At 47.4% G+C, this 19,830-nt stretch overlaps 1 protein-coding gene across 1 annotated transcript; it reads left to right on the top strand.

Annotated features, from left to right (window-relative positions):
- Positions 1–6,083: 6,083 nt before the first annotated feature.
- Positions 6,084–17,422, top strand: LOC115178054 (thioredoxin domain-containing protein 11). The gene is made up of 11 exons (XM_029739079.1): positions 6,084–6,440; positions 7,834–8,050; positions 10,379–10,476; positions 11,766–11,895; positions 12,591–12,684; positions 13,108–13,220; positions 14,181–14,384; positions 14,647–15,430; positions 15,977–16,131; positions 16,553–16,665; positions 17,057–17,422. Exons 1-11 carry the CDS (start codon positions 6,316–6,318, stop codon positions 17,139–17,141), a joined length of 2,118 nt encoding a protein of 705 aa, XP_029594939.1. The 5' UTR covers positions 6,084–6,315; the 3' UTR covers positions 17,142–17,422.
- The last annotated feature ends 2,408 nt before the right edge of the window (positions 17,423–19,830 follow it).

The following is a 19,830-nucleotide window of genomic DNA, read 5'->3' as shown; positions in this document are numbered from 1 at the left end:
CCAAACTAGGGGTCGCGACTCCATGTGAGGTCGCCTGATATGAACATGGGGTTGCGGGAGCAGTGGCGACCATCATTCAGTTTTGATCCCCACATTTTTAGCACTTTTTTTTATGAATGACAAATCACGTTATATGTATGGTAGCTTTGATTGGACTGATCATGTCAACATCTTACTTTCAAAATATTAGCTAGCAGTCATCATGACAGTCGACAATCTACTGACAAATCCTTTTTAATCCTTGTCATATGAAGAAAAATAATGAAGAGAAATTATCGGCCATTGAACATAAAGATTACACAACAAGCTGGAAATAGCAAATTCAACAATGAATCGTTTGGAAGGAACCAGTGGCCAACTGCAAGCATTGCAAAGCAACCACGAACGAATGGAGTGGCAGTGTGTTTTGTTTTTCGAGTTCCCACCATAAATACAGAGAACGCCAGACTTTGATGACAAAATTTGACCACAAAGGACCGCTGCGCCACCTTCACAAGGTGAGGTGTTGGGACAGCTTTATGTAGACCCAAACAGTTTGAGGGCACCGTTTGTCACCGTTATAGTGCAATTAAGGTATTGTTTAGTGTTGTGTAGTGGCTCTGCTGGCATGCATCCCACATTTCTTATGTTTGCCCCACTAAGATTTACATGCTGAAATCGCCACTGTGCGGGAGAATTGACAAAATCCGGAAGAAAAAAGGTATATACAGTATGTACAATAAATAGCATACAATATTGAAGAAAGAGGAGGAAGGGAAGCGCTACTGAGGTCCACAATAGTAAATGTTGGTAGACAGAAGGTGCTCTTTGGTAAAAGGGTTGAGTTGGTCTTCAAAAAGAAAGGAGGACCAAGGCACTCTTCATACAATTGATTAAAATGCCTTTATTAGTATGGCATGTTCAATAGAAACAATGTTTTAAAAAATCCGACGCGTTTCGGCTGCATGGCCTTCATCAGGGAGTACAAAGAAATAATACAATGTTCTCTGTTTAACATCTTTTCCAATTAGCCCTAATTTGAAGAGGGAGTGGTTAAAATTGATTGGACACACCTAGTAAGCAATACTATACACACTTTAAAGTGAAATACTGTAGCTATGTTATCATAAAAATTTAACTCCAAGCTAGAAGTATCAGAACACTTAGAAAGGTAGTTCTAACCTTAAATATGGCTGAGAGAAGTGTCAAGAATAAGAAAGCAATATATTCCATAGTACACTAGAACACAGAAAAACATGAACAACAAGAGTCTAAACATAGCTGAGGGCAATTGAACAAAATGTCCACTAGATGACAGCAAATGGACCCATCACGACCCTACAGGAAGGGTGAGAAATCCATATCTTCATTTAAACCCGGGTATTTAGTGGCCTGTAGTTTGTAAATCCCAAAACTTTCCCTTTGGTTTAACTGTTTAAGACAGTCCCCTTTTCTAATAGAGGCCGGGATATGATCAATACCCATAGCTTGTAGGGAGGCAGGGTTGCCATGGTGTAAGGACGTGTAGTGCCTTGCCATGGGGTAGTCTTCATTGCCTACCCGTATTGTGTACTTGTGTTCCGCTAGGCGATCTTGAAGGCGTCTCTTTGTCCGTCCAATGTAGAACACCTTGCACTGTGGACATTCCAATCTATAGATGACATGAGTGGTTTTGCAGTTAATGAAATGCTTGACGTAATACTCCATTTTGGAAGCTGTATCAACAAAATACTTTTTCTGTGCAATATTTCTGCAATGGTTGCACTGGTTACATTTAAAAGAGCCCTTGGGTTTGTGGCCAAGCCAAGTTTTTTGAGAGTCACCCGGAAGATAACTGTGGACTAATTTGTCCTTTAGGGTAGGACATCTCTTAAAGCTTATGACTGGTGGCTCAGGAAAGACTTGGCGTAGTAGCGTATCACTTTGGATGATTCCCCAATTATTTTTAATGATTCTTTTAATGTTCTCTGCTTCAGTGCTGTATTTTGTAACAAAATACACTCTCTCTGATGCATCACGAGGCACTCCCCTTCGCAACAAGTTCTCTCTGTCAAGTAATCCAGCCCATATACCTGCATCTTTCAGGACCTGAATGCTGTAGCCCCGATTCAAGAAGCGATTCTCCAATTCAGCAGATTTGACACTATAGTCTGTTTCCTGATCGCAAATTCTGCGGACTCTTTGGAATTGGCCATATGGAATATTCTCTTTTAGCCTTTTGGGGTGAAAGCTGTCTGCTCTCAGAATGGTATTACCATCTGTAGGCTTCCTAAAGATTGATGTGTGCAAACAACCTTTGTCATTTTTACTGATGTCGAGGTCCAAAAAATGAATGTTATCCTTGCTGTACTCCATAGTTAGTTTGATGTTAGGGTTAATGCTGTTAAGGTATTGGTGGAAGGAAATAAGTTCATCTTCTGAGCCGGACCAAAAAAGGCAAACATCATCTATATATCGTCCCCACCATATAATCCGGTCAAAGAACTGGTTATTAGAAGGATCCAAAATGAAGTCATTTCCCCATTTACCCAAGTACAAACCAGCATAGGAAGGGCTATAGCAAGCTCCCATGGCACATCCTTTGACCTGTTTAAAAATACGGTCCTGAAAGATAAAGATGTTATGATTAAGAGTCCATTCAGTCAGTGAGACAATGAATTCTGTAGGAGGCATCTCAGTTTCCGGTCGGGTACTCAAGAAATGGTGCATAGCTGCCAAACCTTGTTCATGTTCAATGGTGGTGTATAGAGACTCCACATCCATGGTGACTAAAAAGGAAGCTGTACCTATATTATTCAATTCCTTAATTTTGTTCAACACATCTGTGGTATCTTGAAGATAGGCTGGGAGTGACGTCAGAAAAGGTTTAATAAAGTAATCAATGTACTTAGAGATGGGTTCTGTCAGACTTTCATTACCACTAATGACTGGCCTGCCTGGGGGATTTTCAAGATTTTTGTGGACTTTTGGAAGAAGGTAAAAAGAAGCCATACGTGGACTGCCATTGAAAAGAAATTTGAAGTCATTGTCTGAAATGTAGCCATTCTCCTTAGCTTCTGTGAGGATCCCTTTCAACTCAATTTTTAGGTTCTCTGTAGGGTTGAAGCTAAGAGATTGGTAGAATTCATCATTGTCTAATTGACGGTAGGCTTCTGTCACATATGTCTTTACTCCACACTACTGTAGCGCCACCTTTGTCTGCTTTTTTAACCACAACCCGTTCATTTTTGGACAATGATTCAACTGCATCCCTCTCTATCTTAGAAAGGTTACGTCGTCTTTGGTTGGAGTCAATTTTACCCTTAAACAGATTCTCCACATCAAAATTCACCTTCTTGGCAAATGTATTTAGTGTGGCATTCTGGACAATGGGACAAAAGGTGGACTTGGGCTTAAAAGGTGTTTTTGAGGGAACAGAAACTGCCTGACCTGAGACACTGGCGTCTGTAGTTGGAGAGATGTTTTGCTTATACCAGGCCTTCAGATGTAGATTCTTGTAGAAGCGAAATAGGTCAATCTTTGTATTAAATTCATTAGTTGAGTATGTGGGGGCAAAGGACAGTCCTTTAGACAATACCCTTAAGCAATCATCAGAAAGGGGTTCTCCAGAAATGTTGATCACAGCCTTGTTCTGGTCCTGATCCGTGTGGTTGGATAGTCTTGATTTCTTCCTCCCCCTGATAACATAGCTACAGTATTTCACTTTAAAGTGTGTATAGTATTGCTTACTAGGTGTGTCCAATCAATTTTAACCACTCCCTCTTCAAATTAGGGCTAATTGGAAAAGCTGTTAAAAAGAGAACATTGTATTATTTCTTTGTACTCCCTGATGAAGGCCATGCAGCCGAAACGCGTCGGATTTTTTAAAACATTGTTTCTATTGAACATGCCATACTAATAAAGGCATTTAATCAATTATATGAAGAGTGCCTTGGTCCTCCTTTCTTTTTAATTATAATATTGTATTTGTATTTCAAAATCATTGTAATGTGATCAACCTTAAAAATCTAAATGAACATTTTTCAAATCTAAAAGATCAAATTAAATCAAATAGCGCCCTTAGATCACGCGAAAAGGCCAAAGGCCGCACTTGACCGTTGCACTTTAATCGTTCCCACAGTGAATGGCTAAGCCCACAATGCGATGAAACCACAACACTATTCATATTTGATATTGACTTTGATATTACCGGTCGCAACTGATATGGCGAAAACAATTTGTGGTGAGGCAGTCACAGAAACTCACACCAATACCTTTGTTAGATAACATTGCTAAACGAAGTATTTATGTTCTGACTGAACGAATCAAAAACTCCCCAGTTTATGCTGTCCAAATGGCCGTTAGCTGTGAGGACCTAGATGCCCATGCTTTTGTTCGCTATACATGTCAGGGGATGCTATTTTCGATGACATTGTTATGTTTCACGATTCCCGAGCATGAACTGAAGAAAAACAGTTTCCATATAAGATCGAATCGTGGGCATTTGCACAGATGGTGCTACATCTATGGTGGGACGGCGGGCAGGCCCCTGCATTCTAGTTATCAGGGTGTCTCCCTCTGCCATATGGACGCATTGTATGATACATTGAGAGCAACAGGCTTGAAAAAGGGCTGAGCACAGAACCCGGAGATGTACTGCAGCAGGTAACTTCGATTGTAAACTATGTACATCAAACCATAACCAATACCCTGCCCTCTCCCACTGAACATTAATGACGCGTTCAAAACAACTGTGAACTCGGAAATCTCTGATTTCAGTGCGTTCAAGACAACTGAGAACTCGGAAAGAAACGAACTCCGACGGGAAAATCGTTTTGAACGGTCATCCAACTCGGAATTCCAACATCTTTCTAGGGCTCCGAGCTCCGACTTTTTCGACCTGAAGATCACTGACGTCATGATTTGACCTCGTATTTTTCCAAGTTCCCAGTTGTCTTGAAAGCACCATAAAACGTATGATAGGCTACCCTTTGCCAGCTCATATATGTGTGAAGCTGGATTCAGTGCTATCCTCTGCATTAAAACACAATATCGATCCAGGTTGATCCTGACTTTGAGAAGCTTCGAGGCGACATGCATCAAGCACACCCATCTCATTAGTGGTGGTATACATTTATGTCAGACTAATTTGCAATTTACTGTCATAGCCCCACATTAAAGTGTGTGGTGGTGAGTTAAGAAGACGATCAGAAATATTGTTAGAATGTTTTTCAATTGACTGCCATAGCCCCAAATAAAAAACGAAACATTGGCTGTTAATTACATCTGTTTTTTTAACGAATTTTCAGATATCAAAATGGGGTCGTGGGCCAAAAAGGTTTGAGAACTCCTGCCATAGGCGATTAAAAAGAAATTGGTTGCCCCGGAAGCTGATCTTAGGCCAGTCCCCCGACCCGTTTAAGGTTAGAATGAATGTACTTCGATTTTAGGACAGGGCAGCATCCACCCAGGAGGCGATACCTGTGATTGAATACACCTTTCTTGGTCATGGACACTTTAGCCGTGTTGGTCTTGGGGTGGCAGGTAGCCTAGTGGTTAGAGCGTTGGGCCAGTTATCGAAAGATTGTTGGATCGAATCCCCGAGCTGACTAGGCAGTTATCCCGCTGTTCCCCGGTAGCCGGGGTTCTTGCCTACTTATATAAACGTTTTTTTTTTTTAAATGACTGCATCAAAACCGTGATGGGGTCAATTGTGACCAACTAACTGATCTACAAATAATATTGAGTATTTATTATGCAAGATTATTTGTATTAGTCAGTCTCGCCTTTAAAGTCGGCTGCAATGCCGAACACTCAGAAAGCATTGTGGTGGAGAACGAACCCGACCTAGTGGTCTTTGACAGTAATACCACAGATATGACAGCTGCGGTTTTGCAGTTTGAGAGACAATCTGACAATAACGAAGCAATTCATAATACGAAACCTTACAAAACAACCCCCTTACTTTTACGATGCAATACGTATCCATTCAGAACTATAAGCAATGGAGTAAATTCATACTTTAAGACACTTTTGTTCTGATTGCCTATTTGACAAATTTCACAAATTCGAACGATTCTACTTTTCAGATTTGACCGATTACTTCCCGACGCTCCCTTGACGTGAAGTAGCGTCATTGCGGAAGTAGCTAAGTCTACGTGGGGAAGGAAGGTTGGCTTGTTCGTGTTTGAACTAAACTCTGCCTAATACACGATAAATGTGCAACGTACGGAACCTACAATAACCCTACCGCAACCTCGCCAAGTCTTCATACAACCACCCGCCCGCTAGCTGAATGGCCTTGTACCGCCAGGGCGTGTAGATCCGATGGGAGGGCTAGCCGGGTAGTTCCCTGTAATGCTTCGGTGGCTGCGGCAGTCTCTTAGGCAGGTGTCTAGTCTGATGGCCCGGAGACCAGTGCTTGTCTGCGGGGCGATACTGCTGAGCGTCCTGCTACTACTGGCCGTTACATTTACCTGCAGGTAGGTATCATCATTCTGATGGTTGGTAATCTACCGGCAGTTATCCGTGGTTTTCAGTGACAAACCCCCAGGCATTTCACAGGTTTGTTGTGGCTCTGAACAAGCTCACCTGATTCACAACGGCTTGATGATTCGTTGACAAGTTGAATCAGGTGTGATAACTCTAGATCAAATACATGGAATAACTGGGGGTCCCCGAGGAGAGGTAAAACCCCCTGATCTAGCTATCTGTCTAGCCAACTGCTGGTTAACGTTACAACTTCAGCCTGTGTTCCAATAGCTAACGTTATGGTTAGCCATCAGATCTGACCCGATTGATTACAACTGCACTAGGGTCGAACAGCATTCCTGTGTAGATTAACACACCACGGAGTCGGTGCGAGATATGGCTCGGAAAACGTACCTCAATCCAGGCATTAGAAATGCGTTGTACTCCTAATTGTCCTACTGCTTGTCATCAGAGACTGACTGTCTGCCAGTCGCCTGTCTCATGTCCTGCTGCTTGTCGTCAGAGACTGACTGTCTGCCAGTCGCCTGTCTCATGTCCTGCTGCTTGTCGTCAGACTGACTGTCTGCCAGTCGCCTGTCTCGTCCTGCTGCTTGTCGTCAGAGACTGACTGTCTGCCAGTCGCCTGTCTCATGTCCTGCTGCTTGTCGTCAGAGACTGACTGTCTGCCAGTCGCCTGTCTCATGTCCTGCTGCTTGTCGTCAGAGACTGACTGTCTGCCAGTCGCCTGTCTCATGTCCTGCTGCTTGTCGTCAGAGACTGACTGTCTGCCAGTCGCCTGTCTCATGTCCTGCTGCTTGTCGTCAGAGACTGACTGTCTGCCAGTCGCCTGTCTCATGTCCTGCTGCTTGTCGTCAGAGACTGACTGTCTGCCAGTCGCCTGTCTCATGTCCTGCTGCTTGTCGTCAGAGACTGACTGTCTGCCAGTCGCCTGTCTCGTCCTGCTGCTTGTCGTCAGAGACTGACTGTCTGCCAGTCGCCTGTCTCATGTCCTGCTGCTTGTCGTCAGACTGACTGACTGTCTGCCGTGTCCTCCTGTACTTCTAGCAGTTGTCAGAGATTCTGTCTTCAGGCTGTCAGACATACTTATGGTCCTAGGAGATGTAAATATTGTTTCTCCCGTGGCAGCCCAGAGTCCATAGCACTTATGGTCCTAGGAGATGTAAATATTGAAATAGTCATTTAGACTGAGCAGTTATGGATGGACTGACATGTTAGAATGAGGAAAGCCTAGAGAAGACTCAAAGCATGTTGTTACACACAACTTATTTCAAGACGAGACAAACGATAAGCAACTTGTATAGAAGTCCTTCCTGTCTCTTCCTAGCATCTTTCTCTCCCTCTCTCGGACACCCACCCCCATTCCATCCCTCTTCTCCCTCCTAGCCGGGCTAAGAATGTGGTTGCGTCAGCGCGTCCCCCGGTGAGGTTCTTCTCTGCCGAGGCCCCTGTAGTGGACCTGTACCTGGGTCAGCTGGAGCAGGTAGAGAGGCTGAGGGGCGCGGCAGAGGTGTCTGTCATCTTCTTCTATGCTCCCTGGTGTGCTCACTCCATCGCCGCTCGCCACGAGGTCCAGGAGGTCGCATGGAGGCTGGTCAAACAGGTACACACACGCGCAGGAACGTGCGCACACACACGCGCAGGAACGCGCGCACACATGCAGGAACGTGCGCACACACACATGCGCAGGAACACATACACACGCAAGAACACACGCAGGAACGTGCACACACACATGCAGGAACACATGCGCACATACAGTGGGGGAAAAAAGTATTTGATCCCCTGCTGATTTTGTACGTTTGCCCACTGACAAAGAAAGGATCAGTCTATAATTTTAATGGTAGGTTTATTTGAACAGTGAGAGACAGAATAACAACAAAAAATTCCAGAAAAACGCATGTCAAAAATGTTATAAATTGATTTGCATTTTAATGAGGGAAATAAGTATTTGACCCCCTCTCAATCAGAAAGATTTCTGGCTCCCAGGTGTCTTTTATACAGGTAACGAGCTGAGATTAGGAGCACACTTAAAGGGAGTGCTCCTAATCTCAGCTTGTTACCTGTAGAAAAGACACCTGTCTACAGAAGCAATCAATCAATCAGATTCCAAACTCTCCACCATGGCTAAAACCAAAGAGCTCTCCAAGGATGTCAGGGACAAGATTGTAGACCTACACAAGGCTGGAATGGGTTACAAGACCATTGCCAAGCAGCTTGGTGAGAAGGTGACAACATTTGGCACGATTATTCGCAAATGGAAGAAACACAAAAGAACTGTCAATCTCCCTCGGCCTGGGGCTCCATGCAAGATCTCACCTCGTGGAGTTGCAATGATCATGAGAACGGTGAGGAATCAGCCCAGAACTACACGGGAGAATCTTGTCAATGATCTCAAGGCAGCTGGGACCATAGTCACCAAGAAAACAATTGGTAACACACTACGCCGTGAAGGACTGAAATCCTGCAGCGCCCGCAAGGTCCCCCTGCTCAAGAATACATATACATGCCCGTCTGAAGTCTGCCAACATCTGAATGACTCAGAGGACAACTGGTGAAAGTGTTGTGGTCAGATGAGACCAAAATGGAGCTCTTTGACATCAACTCAACTCGCCGTGTTTGGAGGAGGAGAAATGCTGCCTATGACACTAAGAACACCATCTCCACCATCAAACATGGAGGTGGAAACATTATGCTTTGGGGGTGTTTTTCTGCTAAGGGGACAGGACAACTTCACCGCATCATTTGACGGGGCCATGTACCGTCAAATCTTGGGTGAGAACCTCCTTCCCTCAGCCAGGGCATTGAAAATGGGTCGTGGATGGGTATTCCAGCATGACCATGACCCAAAACACACAGCCAAGGCAACAAAGGAGTGGCTCTAGAAGAAGCACATTAAGGTCCTGGAGTGGCCTAGCCAGTCTCCAGACCTTAATCCCATAGAAAATCTGTGGAGGGAGGTGAAGGTTCGAGTTGCCAAACGTCAGCCTTGAAACCATAATGACTTGGAGAAGATCTGCAAAGAGGAGTGGGACAAAATCCCTCCTGGGATGTGTGCAAACCTGGTGGCCAACTACAAGAAACGTCTGACCTCTGTGATTGCCAACAAGGGTTTTGCCACCAAGTACTAAGTCATGTTTTGCAGAGGGGTCAAATACTTATTTCCCTCATTAAAATGCAAATCATTTTATAACATTTTTTACATGCGTTTTTCTGGATTTTTTTGTTGTTATTCTCTCTCACTGTTCAAATAAACCTACAATTAAAATTATAGACTGATAATTTCTTTAAGTGGGCAAACGTACAAAATCAGCAGGGGATCAAATAATTTTTCCCCCCACTGTACACGCAGGAACACATGCACGCACACACACACACTCACGCTCCATCGCCGCTCGCCAAGAGGTCACCCGGAGGCTGGCCAGACAGGCAGGGAACTGCACATTGTGGACTGGCTTATAGTGCTGAGGGATGGTTCAGAACAGTACATTTAAGAACAGGGTTGTATTCATTAGTCACAGACCTTTGCAAAATGTTTGGCCTGTTGCAAAACCTTTTGCAATGGAAACCGTTTACTGCTCAGGAAGCAAACAGGGTGGGACCTACTTGAATTTGTTGTATAGAAACTTGTTTTCATTGCAAAATGTTTTTCATTTGGAAGAAGCGGTTTCTGTTGCAAAATGTTTTGCAACAGACCAAATGTATTTGCACCGGTTTTCGACTAATGAATACACCCCTGGTCTATTGCACAGCTACAATATGGTGCTATATAGTCTGGGTGCCAGTCTGTTTCTACTGTAGACAGCACAACTCGATACACCTCAGAGTTACTGTATTAAATTGTGAAGCTGTTTATAAATGTGACTCCTTGTCTGTGCAGGTGGTGTGCTGTGGTATCATTCTGTCTCTGCTGTCTGCACTGTTTGTACAGGTGCAGTTTGTGGCAGTGAACTGTTGGTGGAGCCAGGGGAAATGCAGGAAACAGAAGAGCTTCTACCAATACCCTGTCATCCACCTGTTCTACAAGAGGTAAAGGGGAGAGTCTAGTTGCTCTATATCTATACCCTGTTATCTACCTGTTCCACTGGAGGAAAGGAGATAGCTTTTTCATTTTGTGTCTCGTGGGAGAGTCTATTCATTTTGTGTCTTGTTTGGTTGTTACTGTCATTGTGATAATATTCTGTTGTGTCCTTGATGAGGTATTATTCCCCCTCTGTCCATGTAATCTTCATTCTGATCTAAAGGCTGACTCTAAATGGGTCCTACTCTGACATGCCTGGTACATAGGACCTGTTGTATCTGTCTCTCCCCTGTCTGACTCTAAATGGGTCCTCCTACTCTGACATGCCTGGTACATAGGACCTGTTGTATCTGTCTCTCCCCTGTCTCTCTAAATGGGTCCTCCTACTCTGACATGCCTGGTACATAGGACCTGTTGTATCTGTCTCTCCCCTGTCTCTCTAAATGGGTCCTCCTACTCTGACATGCCTGGTACATAGGACCTGTTGTATCTGTCTCTCCCCTGTCTCTCTAAATGGGTCCTCCTACTCTGACATGCCTGGTACATAGGACCTGTTGTATCTGTCTCTCCCCTGTCTCTCTAAATGGGTCCTCCTACTCTGACATGCCTGGTACATAGGACCTGTTGTATCTGTCTCTCCCCTGTCTGACTCTAAATGGGTCCTCCTACTCTGACATGCCTGGTACATAGGACCTGTTGTATCTGTCTCTCCCCTGTCTCTCTAAATGGGTCCTCCTACTCTGACATGCCTGGTACATAGGACCTGTTGTATCTGTCTCTCCCCTGTCTCTCTAAATGGGTCCTCCTACTCTGACATGCCTGGTACATAGGACCTGTTGTATCTGTCTCTCCCCTGTCTCTCTAAATGGGTCCTCCTACTCTGACATGCCTGGTACATAGGACCTGTTGTATCTGTCTCTCCCCTGTCTGACTCTAAATGGGTCCTCCTACTCTGACATGCCTGGTACATAGGACCTGTTGTATCTGTCTCTCCCCTGTCTGACTCTAAATGGGTCCTCCTACTCTGACATGCCTGGTACATAGGACCTGTTGTATCTGTCTCTCCCCTGTCTCTCTAAATGGGTCCTCCTACTCTGACATGCCTGGTACATAGGACCTGTTGTATCTGTCTCTCCCCTGTCTGACTCTAAATGGGTCCTCCTACTCTGACATGCCTGGTACATAGGACCTGTTCTATCTGTCTCTCCCCTGTCTGACTCTAAATGGGTCCTCCTACTCTGACATGCCTGGTACATAGGACCTGTTGTATCTGTCTCTCCCCTGTTTGTCTCTGGAGGTTTGGCCCTATAGAATACAAAGGTCCGTTCATGGCTTCCTATGTAGAGAGGTTCATCCTGAGAGTCATCACCCCACTGACCTACCTACCATCACGAGCCACACTACAAGACTTCCTGTCTTTTCATGAGGTATGGGGGAGGGGGGAGAGGTGAGGGAGGAGGGGTTGATGCTGAAGGGAATAAGAATGAAGGTAGAGCTGAGAAACAGATCAGAGGAAATGAGTGTTATGCTTTGGGTGTTATGTTCTGTTGTTAGAGAGAAAGACAGAGTTCTATGTAACAATGAGCGACACTATCTCAAATGGAACCTGGTTCCCTTTATCGTGCGCTACAGGGCCATGGTTAACAGTAGGACACTATATAGGGAAACGGGTGCCATTTGGGAGTGGCCCGCTAGGTGTGGTGTACCTGTGGGTCAGGTGTAGTGTACGGTATGGTGGAGGGTGTTATGGTGTTGAGGAGCTGCTTAGCCAGTTTCCTGTTTAATCCTTTCTGTAGTGCCTCTGTCTCTCACAACAGAGAGCCTGGTTTGTTTTGCTAGCAGGGTTTAGCCTGTAGATATGACCTAGATAAAAGTGAGTCTTTCTGACATGGCTGACTGCTTCTACTGTTCTGTGATGTCACAGTACCTTTCCCATAATGCCCAGGTTGAACAGATATCCTGTTTGGAGGATTCACAGATTCAGGAGGGAATAAACAGGAAATCCAGAATCCTCTAACCAAGGTTTCTGGAAAACCTTTGAATTTTGAGGAAGTTACTGGATTTTTGCAACCCAAGTCACATGTTTCATGTCTGTTGTCTGTTCTCCTCTCCTGCCTCCCAGCCGGGGGTAGTGGGTTATTTCCAGTTCACCTCTTCTCCTCAGCCTCCCGGCTACATCACATACCTCTCCTCAGCTCTGCAGGCCTTGAAGAGAGGTAAGCTAACTGCTACATGCTAACTGGCTAACTCCTTAAAGCCCTGAAGAGAGGTAAGCTAATCGCTACGTGCTAACTGGCTAACTCCCTAAAGCCCTGAAGAGAGTTAAGCTAAACATTAACATCCATGTTGTCCCAATACTTTACAGTTATTACATTTCTGGATTTCCTCTCCTTGATGGGAGATGGATAAATGTAAATGCTCTAATCCAGTGTCTCTTTGATAACCGCAACTCGCTGGGCTTTGCTGCTGGAGTAGAATGTCATAGCCATTGAAATAGAATGAATAGACAAGACTTGGAAGCTCTGCCCATAGCAAGGCCTGTTCTGCTCATTCTAGATCTGTGACTATAGAATTGATAAGTGGCAAACCTGCGTTAATAAAGGATGAATGAAAGTGTGTGTTGCTCTTCCCCGCTGCAGACTTCCGTGGTGCGGTGCGTTTCGGGGTGGTGACCAGTAGACAGGTGGCAGAGTCCATCTCTGTCAGAGATGACCAGACTGTCTACCTGCACCGACACTTCAACTCCTCATTGGTCAGTCAACACCCACACACACCCCTGTCTACTGACACTTCAACTCCTCATTGGTCAGTCAACACCCACACACACACCCCTGTCTACTGACACTTCAACTCCTCATTGGTCAGTCAACACCCACACACACACCCCTGTCTACTGACACTTCAACTCCTCATTGGTCAGTCAACACCCACACACACACCCCTGTCTACTGACACTTCAACTCCTCATTGGTCAGTCAACACCCACACACACCCCTGTCTACTGACACTTCAACTCCTCATTGGTCAGTCAACACCCACACACACCCCTGTCTACTGACACTTCAACTCCTCATTGGTCAGTCAACACCCACACACACACCCCTGTCTACTGACACTTCAACTCCTCATTGGTCAGTCAACACCCACACACACACCCCTGTCTACTGACACTTCAACTCCTCATTGGTCAGTCAACACCCACACACACACCCCTGTCTACTGACACTTCAACTCCTCATTGCTCAGTGGTGATGTCATCAGCACATGACAAACAGACTTGTCAGGACCCAGAGTTTCTCGCAGCATTGCATTAGTGGAAACCAAGACTGTTCTCAGGGCAGACCTGGTTGTAGATAGATATGTTCGAGTCGTGTCGGGGGACAATTTTAGCATTTGAGCTAACCCTAAACCTTTTCCTAACCTTAACCTAATTCCACTAACCTGCCACGTTAATTATCCTAACCTGCCACGTTAATTATCCTAACCTGCCACGTTAATTATCCTAATCTGCTGGGAAAAGTCACTTCTGCTAGTGAGCACCAGCAGGCCGGCCCTGAGAGTAGTCTTGGTTTCCTCTAATGCGATAGTGACTTTCTCCTGGTCGGGTCAAATGTTCAGGGATAAACTCCCGGCACTCATTTGTTCCTATGGAGGTTTAGCTCTTCCTTTCTGTCTCCCACCTCTGCCCCCCGTCTCCTCCCTCCCCCCTCAGATTTTCCCTAGTTGGGAGCGTAACTTCACCTCTGAAGGCATCTGTTCCTGGGTCTTTGAGCACCGCGAGACCGTCCTCCAATGGCTGGCGCCGACTGGCGCTAAGTCCCGCCTCCTGGAGCAGGAACTGACCAAAGGCCCTGCCCTCCTGCTCTTCCTGCCCCACAATCCCCTGGGGCCCGGCCCCGACCTGCTGCTGACGCAGGTGAGTCACCACGACAACGACGACCCTTACACAACAACCACTACTACAACTACAATAAAAAAAGAATACATTTTATTACAACATTTAATATTTTGATGTGATGAAGAAAAAAACATGGCTCAGGAGCATCATTGTGAATTGTTCTATCTAGATGAATGTAGTTGGATGGCTGTAGATCTCTGAAGAGAATTTCTAAATCTCTCCATGTTTATATCCACATTAATTGAACTCTTCGACTCCCCCCCCCCCCCCCCCCTTCTAGATTGCAGACGTCGCAGTTCGCTACCATTCCTGTAGCGACTCCCCTCACCACCACCACCCCTCTGACCACTACTACTACAGTGGACCCTCCCAGCCCCTGTCCCCCCCTCTCTGCTGCCTGTCAGTGGTTCTGCCCAGGCCACACCCCCTCCCAGGCTCCACCTCCAGGGTGTGTGAGCTTTGTCTCAACCAGTCCCAGTCCAACCCGGGTCGCTCTCCCCGCTGCACCTTCCCCTCCCAGACAACAGGTGGTGCTGCCGTGCTCCAGTCCTACCTCAGACGATGCTGCCTACCTGTTGCTGTGACGGCGACGGCAACGACGGTTGCCTGTAGTAACATCCTGAGTAGCTACAGCCCGTCGTCAGGTCGCTATAGTGCCTGTTGTAGAACTCTGGGACAGCTAGGGGTTTCCCTGCCCCCGCAGCAGGGGCTAGGGCTAGACAGCGAGGGGTTAGGGACACCCCCTCCCTCACCATCCTCCTCCCAGGACTCCTCCCCGTCTTCTCAGGACCAGGAAGCAGGCGTGTTTAAAGGGCTGAGGTGTCGGACAAATAAGACGCTCAGGTTCTACATCCTGGACTCCGCCCTCCACTGGCCGCTGGCGGTGCGTCTCGGGGCGCTAGGCAACAACGAGATGGGTGGCGGTGGCCTGGGGAAGTTAGGAAGGTTGCTAGGCAACGGGACCGGTGATGGTGCACGGTCGTTTGCGACCATCGTGAACCTGAAGGATGAGGTGCACTACGTTCTGGACCACAGAGGAACCGCTACTGTTACAGAGTCTCTGGGTAAGACTGGGGAGTTACTGGGTCAACTAGCTACTGTTAGAGTCTCTGGGTAAGACTGGGGAGTTACTGGGTCAACTAGCTACTGTTACAGAGTCTCTGGGTAAGACTGGGGAGTTACTGGGTCAACTAGCTACTGTTACAGAGTCTCTGGGTAAGACTGGGGAGTTACTGGGTCAACTAGCTACTGTTACAGAGTCTCTGGGTAAGACTGGGGAGTTACTGGGTCAACTAGCTACTGTTACAGAGTCTCTGGGTAAGACTGGGGAGTTACTGGGTCAACTAGCTACTGTTACAGAGTCACTATCTAGTTGGAAACAGACCTGGGTTTAAATACCATTTGAAATCATTTAACATTCTGCAGCTGTGCTTGATTGAGCTTGCCTGGATTAATGGACCAATAGAAAAGTCCTGAAACAGCAAACCCCACCCATCTGGCACTCCAGGCAGGCTAAAGCAAAGTATTTGAAAGATTTCTAATAGTATTTGAACCCAGGTCTGGTCTAGGGGAAAGTAGCCAGCTTTACACATGTCTTCTTGCCCCTCCAGAGTTGTTCATCAGGAACTTTAGCACCCCCCACAGCCCACTGCAGAGACGTCTGGTGGGGAGGAGAGAGGAGGAGGAGGAGAGGCCCCAGAAGAGACCCCTCATCTCAGAGCTGACCACCTCCTCTTTCCTTAGTACTGTCATGGATCCTCACAGGGTGGGTGAGAGAGAGGAGGCAGGAGGGGAGAGGGAGGAGAGAGGGAGGAGAGAGGGAGGTGAGAGGAGGAGCAGGAGAGAGAGGAGGAGAAAGGAGAGAGAAAAATGAGGAGGGGATAGGGGAGAGGGAGGAGCAGGGAGGGAGGGGGAGAGGGTGGGTGGGCCTCACCCCCACCTCACACTGGTTTAACATCATAATAACTGTGGTTTGATTTGACAGACCTTTAAAGACATGTCTTAGTTGTAGCTGTTCAGTTCAGACTGGTTTCTGGTTTCTAGAATGGACAGTGGTTATGTTCTAGCTGTTCAGTTCAGACTGGTTTCTAGAATGGAAAGGGGTTATGGCTATAAAACGGCTGTGGTAAAGGCTTTTCTTCATGAATGTGATAAATGACGACTATTTGACATGTTGTGTTGTCCAGGATGTGGTGGTGTTCTACTACAGTCAGTGGTGTGGCTACTGCTCTGTTCTAAACCACGTTATCATCCAGCTGGCTAGAATGTTCCATGGAAACAGCACCGTCACCATCGCCAGGTAGGGTTGACTGACTGGCAGCTTGGGTGACTGGCAGCTTGGGTGACTGGCTGGTTGACTGGCTGGCTGGTTGGCTGGTTGGCTGGCTGGCTGGCTGGTTGACTGGTTGACTGGTTGACTGGCTGGCTGGCTGGCTGGCTGGTTGACTGGCTGGCTGGCTGGTTGACTGGTTGGCTGGTTGACTGGCTGGCTGGTTGACTGGCTGGCTGGCTGGTTGACTGGTTGGCTGGCTGGTTGGCTGGTTGGCTGAGTTGTTTCTATTTTGTGAAACAACTCGTGTTGGGTTGTTGATTTAACTTCTGTTTTATTTAGTTTTTTTTACATTCCGTTGATATTCAACTGTTTACAGTTAAACTTCCTGTAGTAACAGGATGTGACGTCATGTGTGTAGGGTGAACGTGGCGCGTAACGACCTGCCGTGGGAGTTCATGGTGGATCACTTCCCCTCTGTCCTCCTGTTCCCCAGACACAGGTAAGACAGAACACATACCTGTACCTCCTGTTCCCCAGACACAGGTAAGACAGAACACATACCTGTACCTCCTGTTCCCCAGACACAGGTAAGACAGAACACATACCTGTACCTCCTGTTCCCCAGACACAGGTAAGACAGAACACATACCTGTATGTACATGACCTGCTCAGACTGTTGTTGAATACACTGTTCTCTTTGTACTGAACCAGACCTGTTGGCTATGATTCAGTAATATGGAAAGATATCCCACAGCCTCTCATGCCTCATTTAGACTAACTAGTCTTATGTTACTTCCTGATTCTCTTCGTCTCTTAGGAAACACATGTCCGTCAAGTTCCCGGAGGACAAGCCCATCACTCTCCCCACCCTATTACGCTTCATCCTGAAGCACTCCGACTCCGCCCACCAGCCAATGAAAGCAGACGGATCCGACCCTAACCCTCACGTTCTCCTCAAGGCGGAGTTCCGCGCTCTCCAAGGAGAAGTCCAGACATTACATCGTGCACGCCAGCGCCTCTCCAACCAACTGGCCCAGCTATGGCGAGACAACCGGCGGTTATCCTTCAACGCCGCGGCCCTGGAGACCCACAATGCACTGCTGCAGTCCCAGAATGGCGAGCTGCAGCGTGAGAGGCTGAGCCTAGTGGAGCAGCACAAGGAGAAGAGTCGTCAGTTAGGGGAGGCGGTCAGGAGACTACAGGAACTAGCAGACGCTTCAGAGAACCTTCTCACTGAGAATACACTGCTGAGGGTTTTACTGGGAGCCCTGAGAGCCAGGGAAACGGAGAGGGGGGAGGAGGAGGAGAGGGGGGAGGAGGAGAGAGGGGAGGAGAGGGGGGAGGAGGAGAGGGGGGAGGAGGAGAGGGGGGAGGAGGAGAGAGGGGAGGGGAGGAGGAGGAGAGAGGGGAGGAGGAGAGGAAGGAGAGCGAAGAGGAGACAGGGGACAAGAGGAGTTATATGGCCTCTTGACGGGGGAGGAGAATACACTGCTGAGGGTCTTACTGGGAGCCCTGAGAGCCAGGGAGACGGAGAGGGGGGAGGAGGAGGGGAGGAGAGGGGGGAGGAGAGGGGGGAGGAGAGGGAGGAGGAGAGAGGGGAGTAGGAGAGCGAAGAGGAGACAGGGGACAAGAGGAGTTATATGGCCTCTTGACGGGGGAGGAGAATGCACTGCTGAGGGTCTTACTGGGAGCCCTGAGAGCCAGGGAGACGGAGAGGGGAGGAGGAGAGAGGGGAGGAGAGAGGGGAGGAGGAGGAGGAGAGAGGGGAGGAAGGAGAGCGAAGAGGAGACAGGGGACAAGAGGAGTTATATGGCCTCTTGACGGGGGAGGAGAATACACTGCTGAGGGTCTTACTGGGAGCCCTGAGAGCCAGGGAGGAGGAGAGGGGGGAGGAGGAGGAGAGGGGGGAGGAGGAGGAGAGGGGGGAGGAGGAGGAGAGGGGAGGAGAGAGGGGAGGAGAGCGAAGAGGAGACAGGGGACAAGAGGAGTTATATGGCCTCTTGACGGGGGAGGAGAATGCACTGCTGAGGGTCTTACTGGGAGCCCTGAGAGCCAGGGAGACGGAGAGGGAGGAGGAGAGGGAGGAGGAGAGGGAGGAGGAGAGGGAGGAGGAGGAGAGCGAAGAGGAGACAGGGGACAAGAGGAGTTATATGGCCTCTTGACGGGGGAGGAGAATACACTGCTGAGGGTCTTACTGGGAGCCCTGAGAGCCAGGGAGACAGAGGGGGGGAGGAGAGCGAAGAGGAGGAGACGGGGGGGGGGGGGGAGGAGTTATATGGCCTCTTGATGGAGAAGGGGGGCATGTCATGCCAAGTAATGCTGGTAGAGAGGAAACAGAGCTGATGAATCACAGCCTCTTGACACCCTCCAAGAAGAAAGAGGTACTACGGGGGCCCTGACAGGTGGCGGGAGTAGAGGAGGAGGGAGACCAATCACAGCCTCATAATGCTCTCCTAGTGGAAGGAGGGAACAGCAGCTTTAGAACCATGTACCATAGGATGTCCTTGGGGACCAGAGAGAGAGGGGGGAAAGGGAGACGGGAAGGGGGAAGGGAAAGCGAGAAAGGAGATGATACTACAGAGAGTGCAGAGGAACAAAATGGCTGTAAAATGTGTTGTTGATGACGTCTCTAAGCTCCGGACTTAGAATGTGTGGAACACTCTAGAATGTCCAATCATAATGCGAACTCTAGAATCCTTAAGGGCTAGTGGTCCGGGAGAAGGTTCTACCCAGTGAGGTCAGAGAAGCGACCAGGCCCCGTCACAGGGACACAAATACATGTCAAATGGGTAGTCGGTGACATGGAACTAAAAGAAATGGAATAAGCCCAATGGGCCGACGAACACTAGAAATATGTCCCAAATGGCACCCTATTCCCTATGTAGTGCTAGTCTAGCTAATAGGGTTCCATTTGGGGCATAACCCTAGGTGAGTTTAGTAGTGAGTAGCTGTCTTCTGAAGCCTTCTCCTTGGTTTTTGGTTGTTTTTTTATTTTCCAGGGAGCACCAAGTGATTTCTCCATAGAGAATGTGTATTTTGTTTTTGTTTCTTTTGTTAAATTAATCTATTTTTACAAGAATCGCTAAAAATACGTCTTTCTATGTAACGTTAATTCAGGTATAAAGAAGATGCAGCTGTTTTACATGTGAAATATTGCACAGATTTTTACTAATTAAAATGTTTTAATTTAAT

The sequence above is a fragment of the Salmo trutta genome, chromosome 38 (assembly GCF_901001165.1).
Source record: "Salmo trutta chromosome 38, fSalTru1.1, whole genome shotgun sequence".
Classification (NCBI taxonomy): Eukaryota; Metazoa; Chordata; class Actinopteri; order Salmoniformes; family Salmonidae; genus Salmo; species Salmo trutta.
This window is presented reverse-complemented; position numbering and strand designations above follow the sequence as displayed.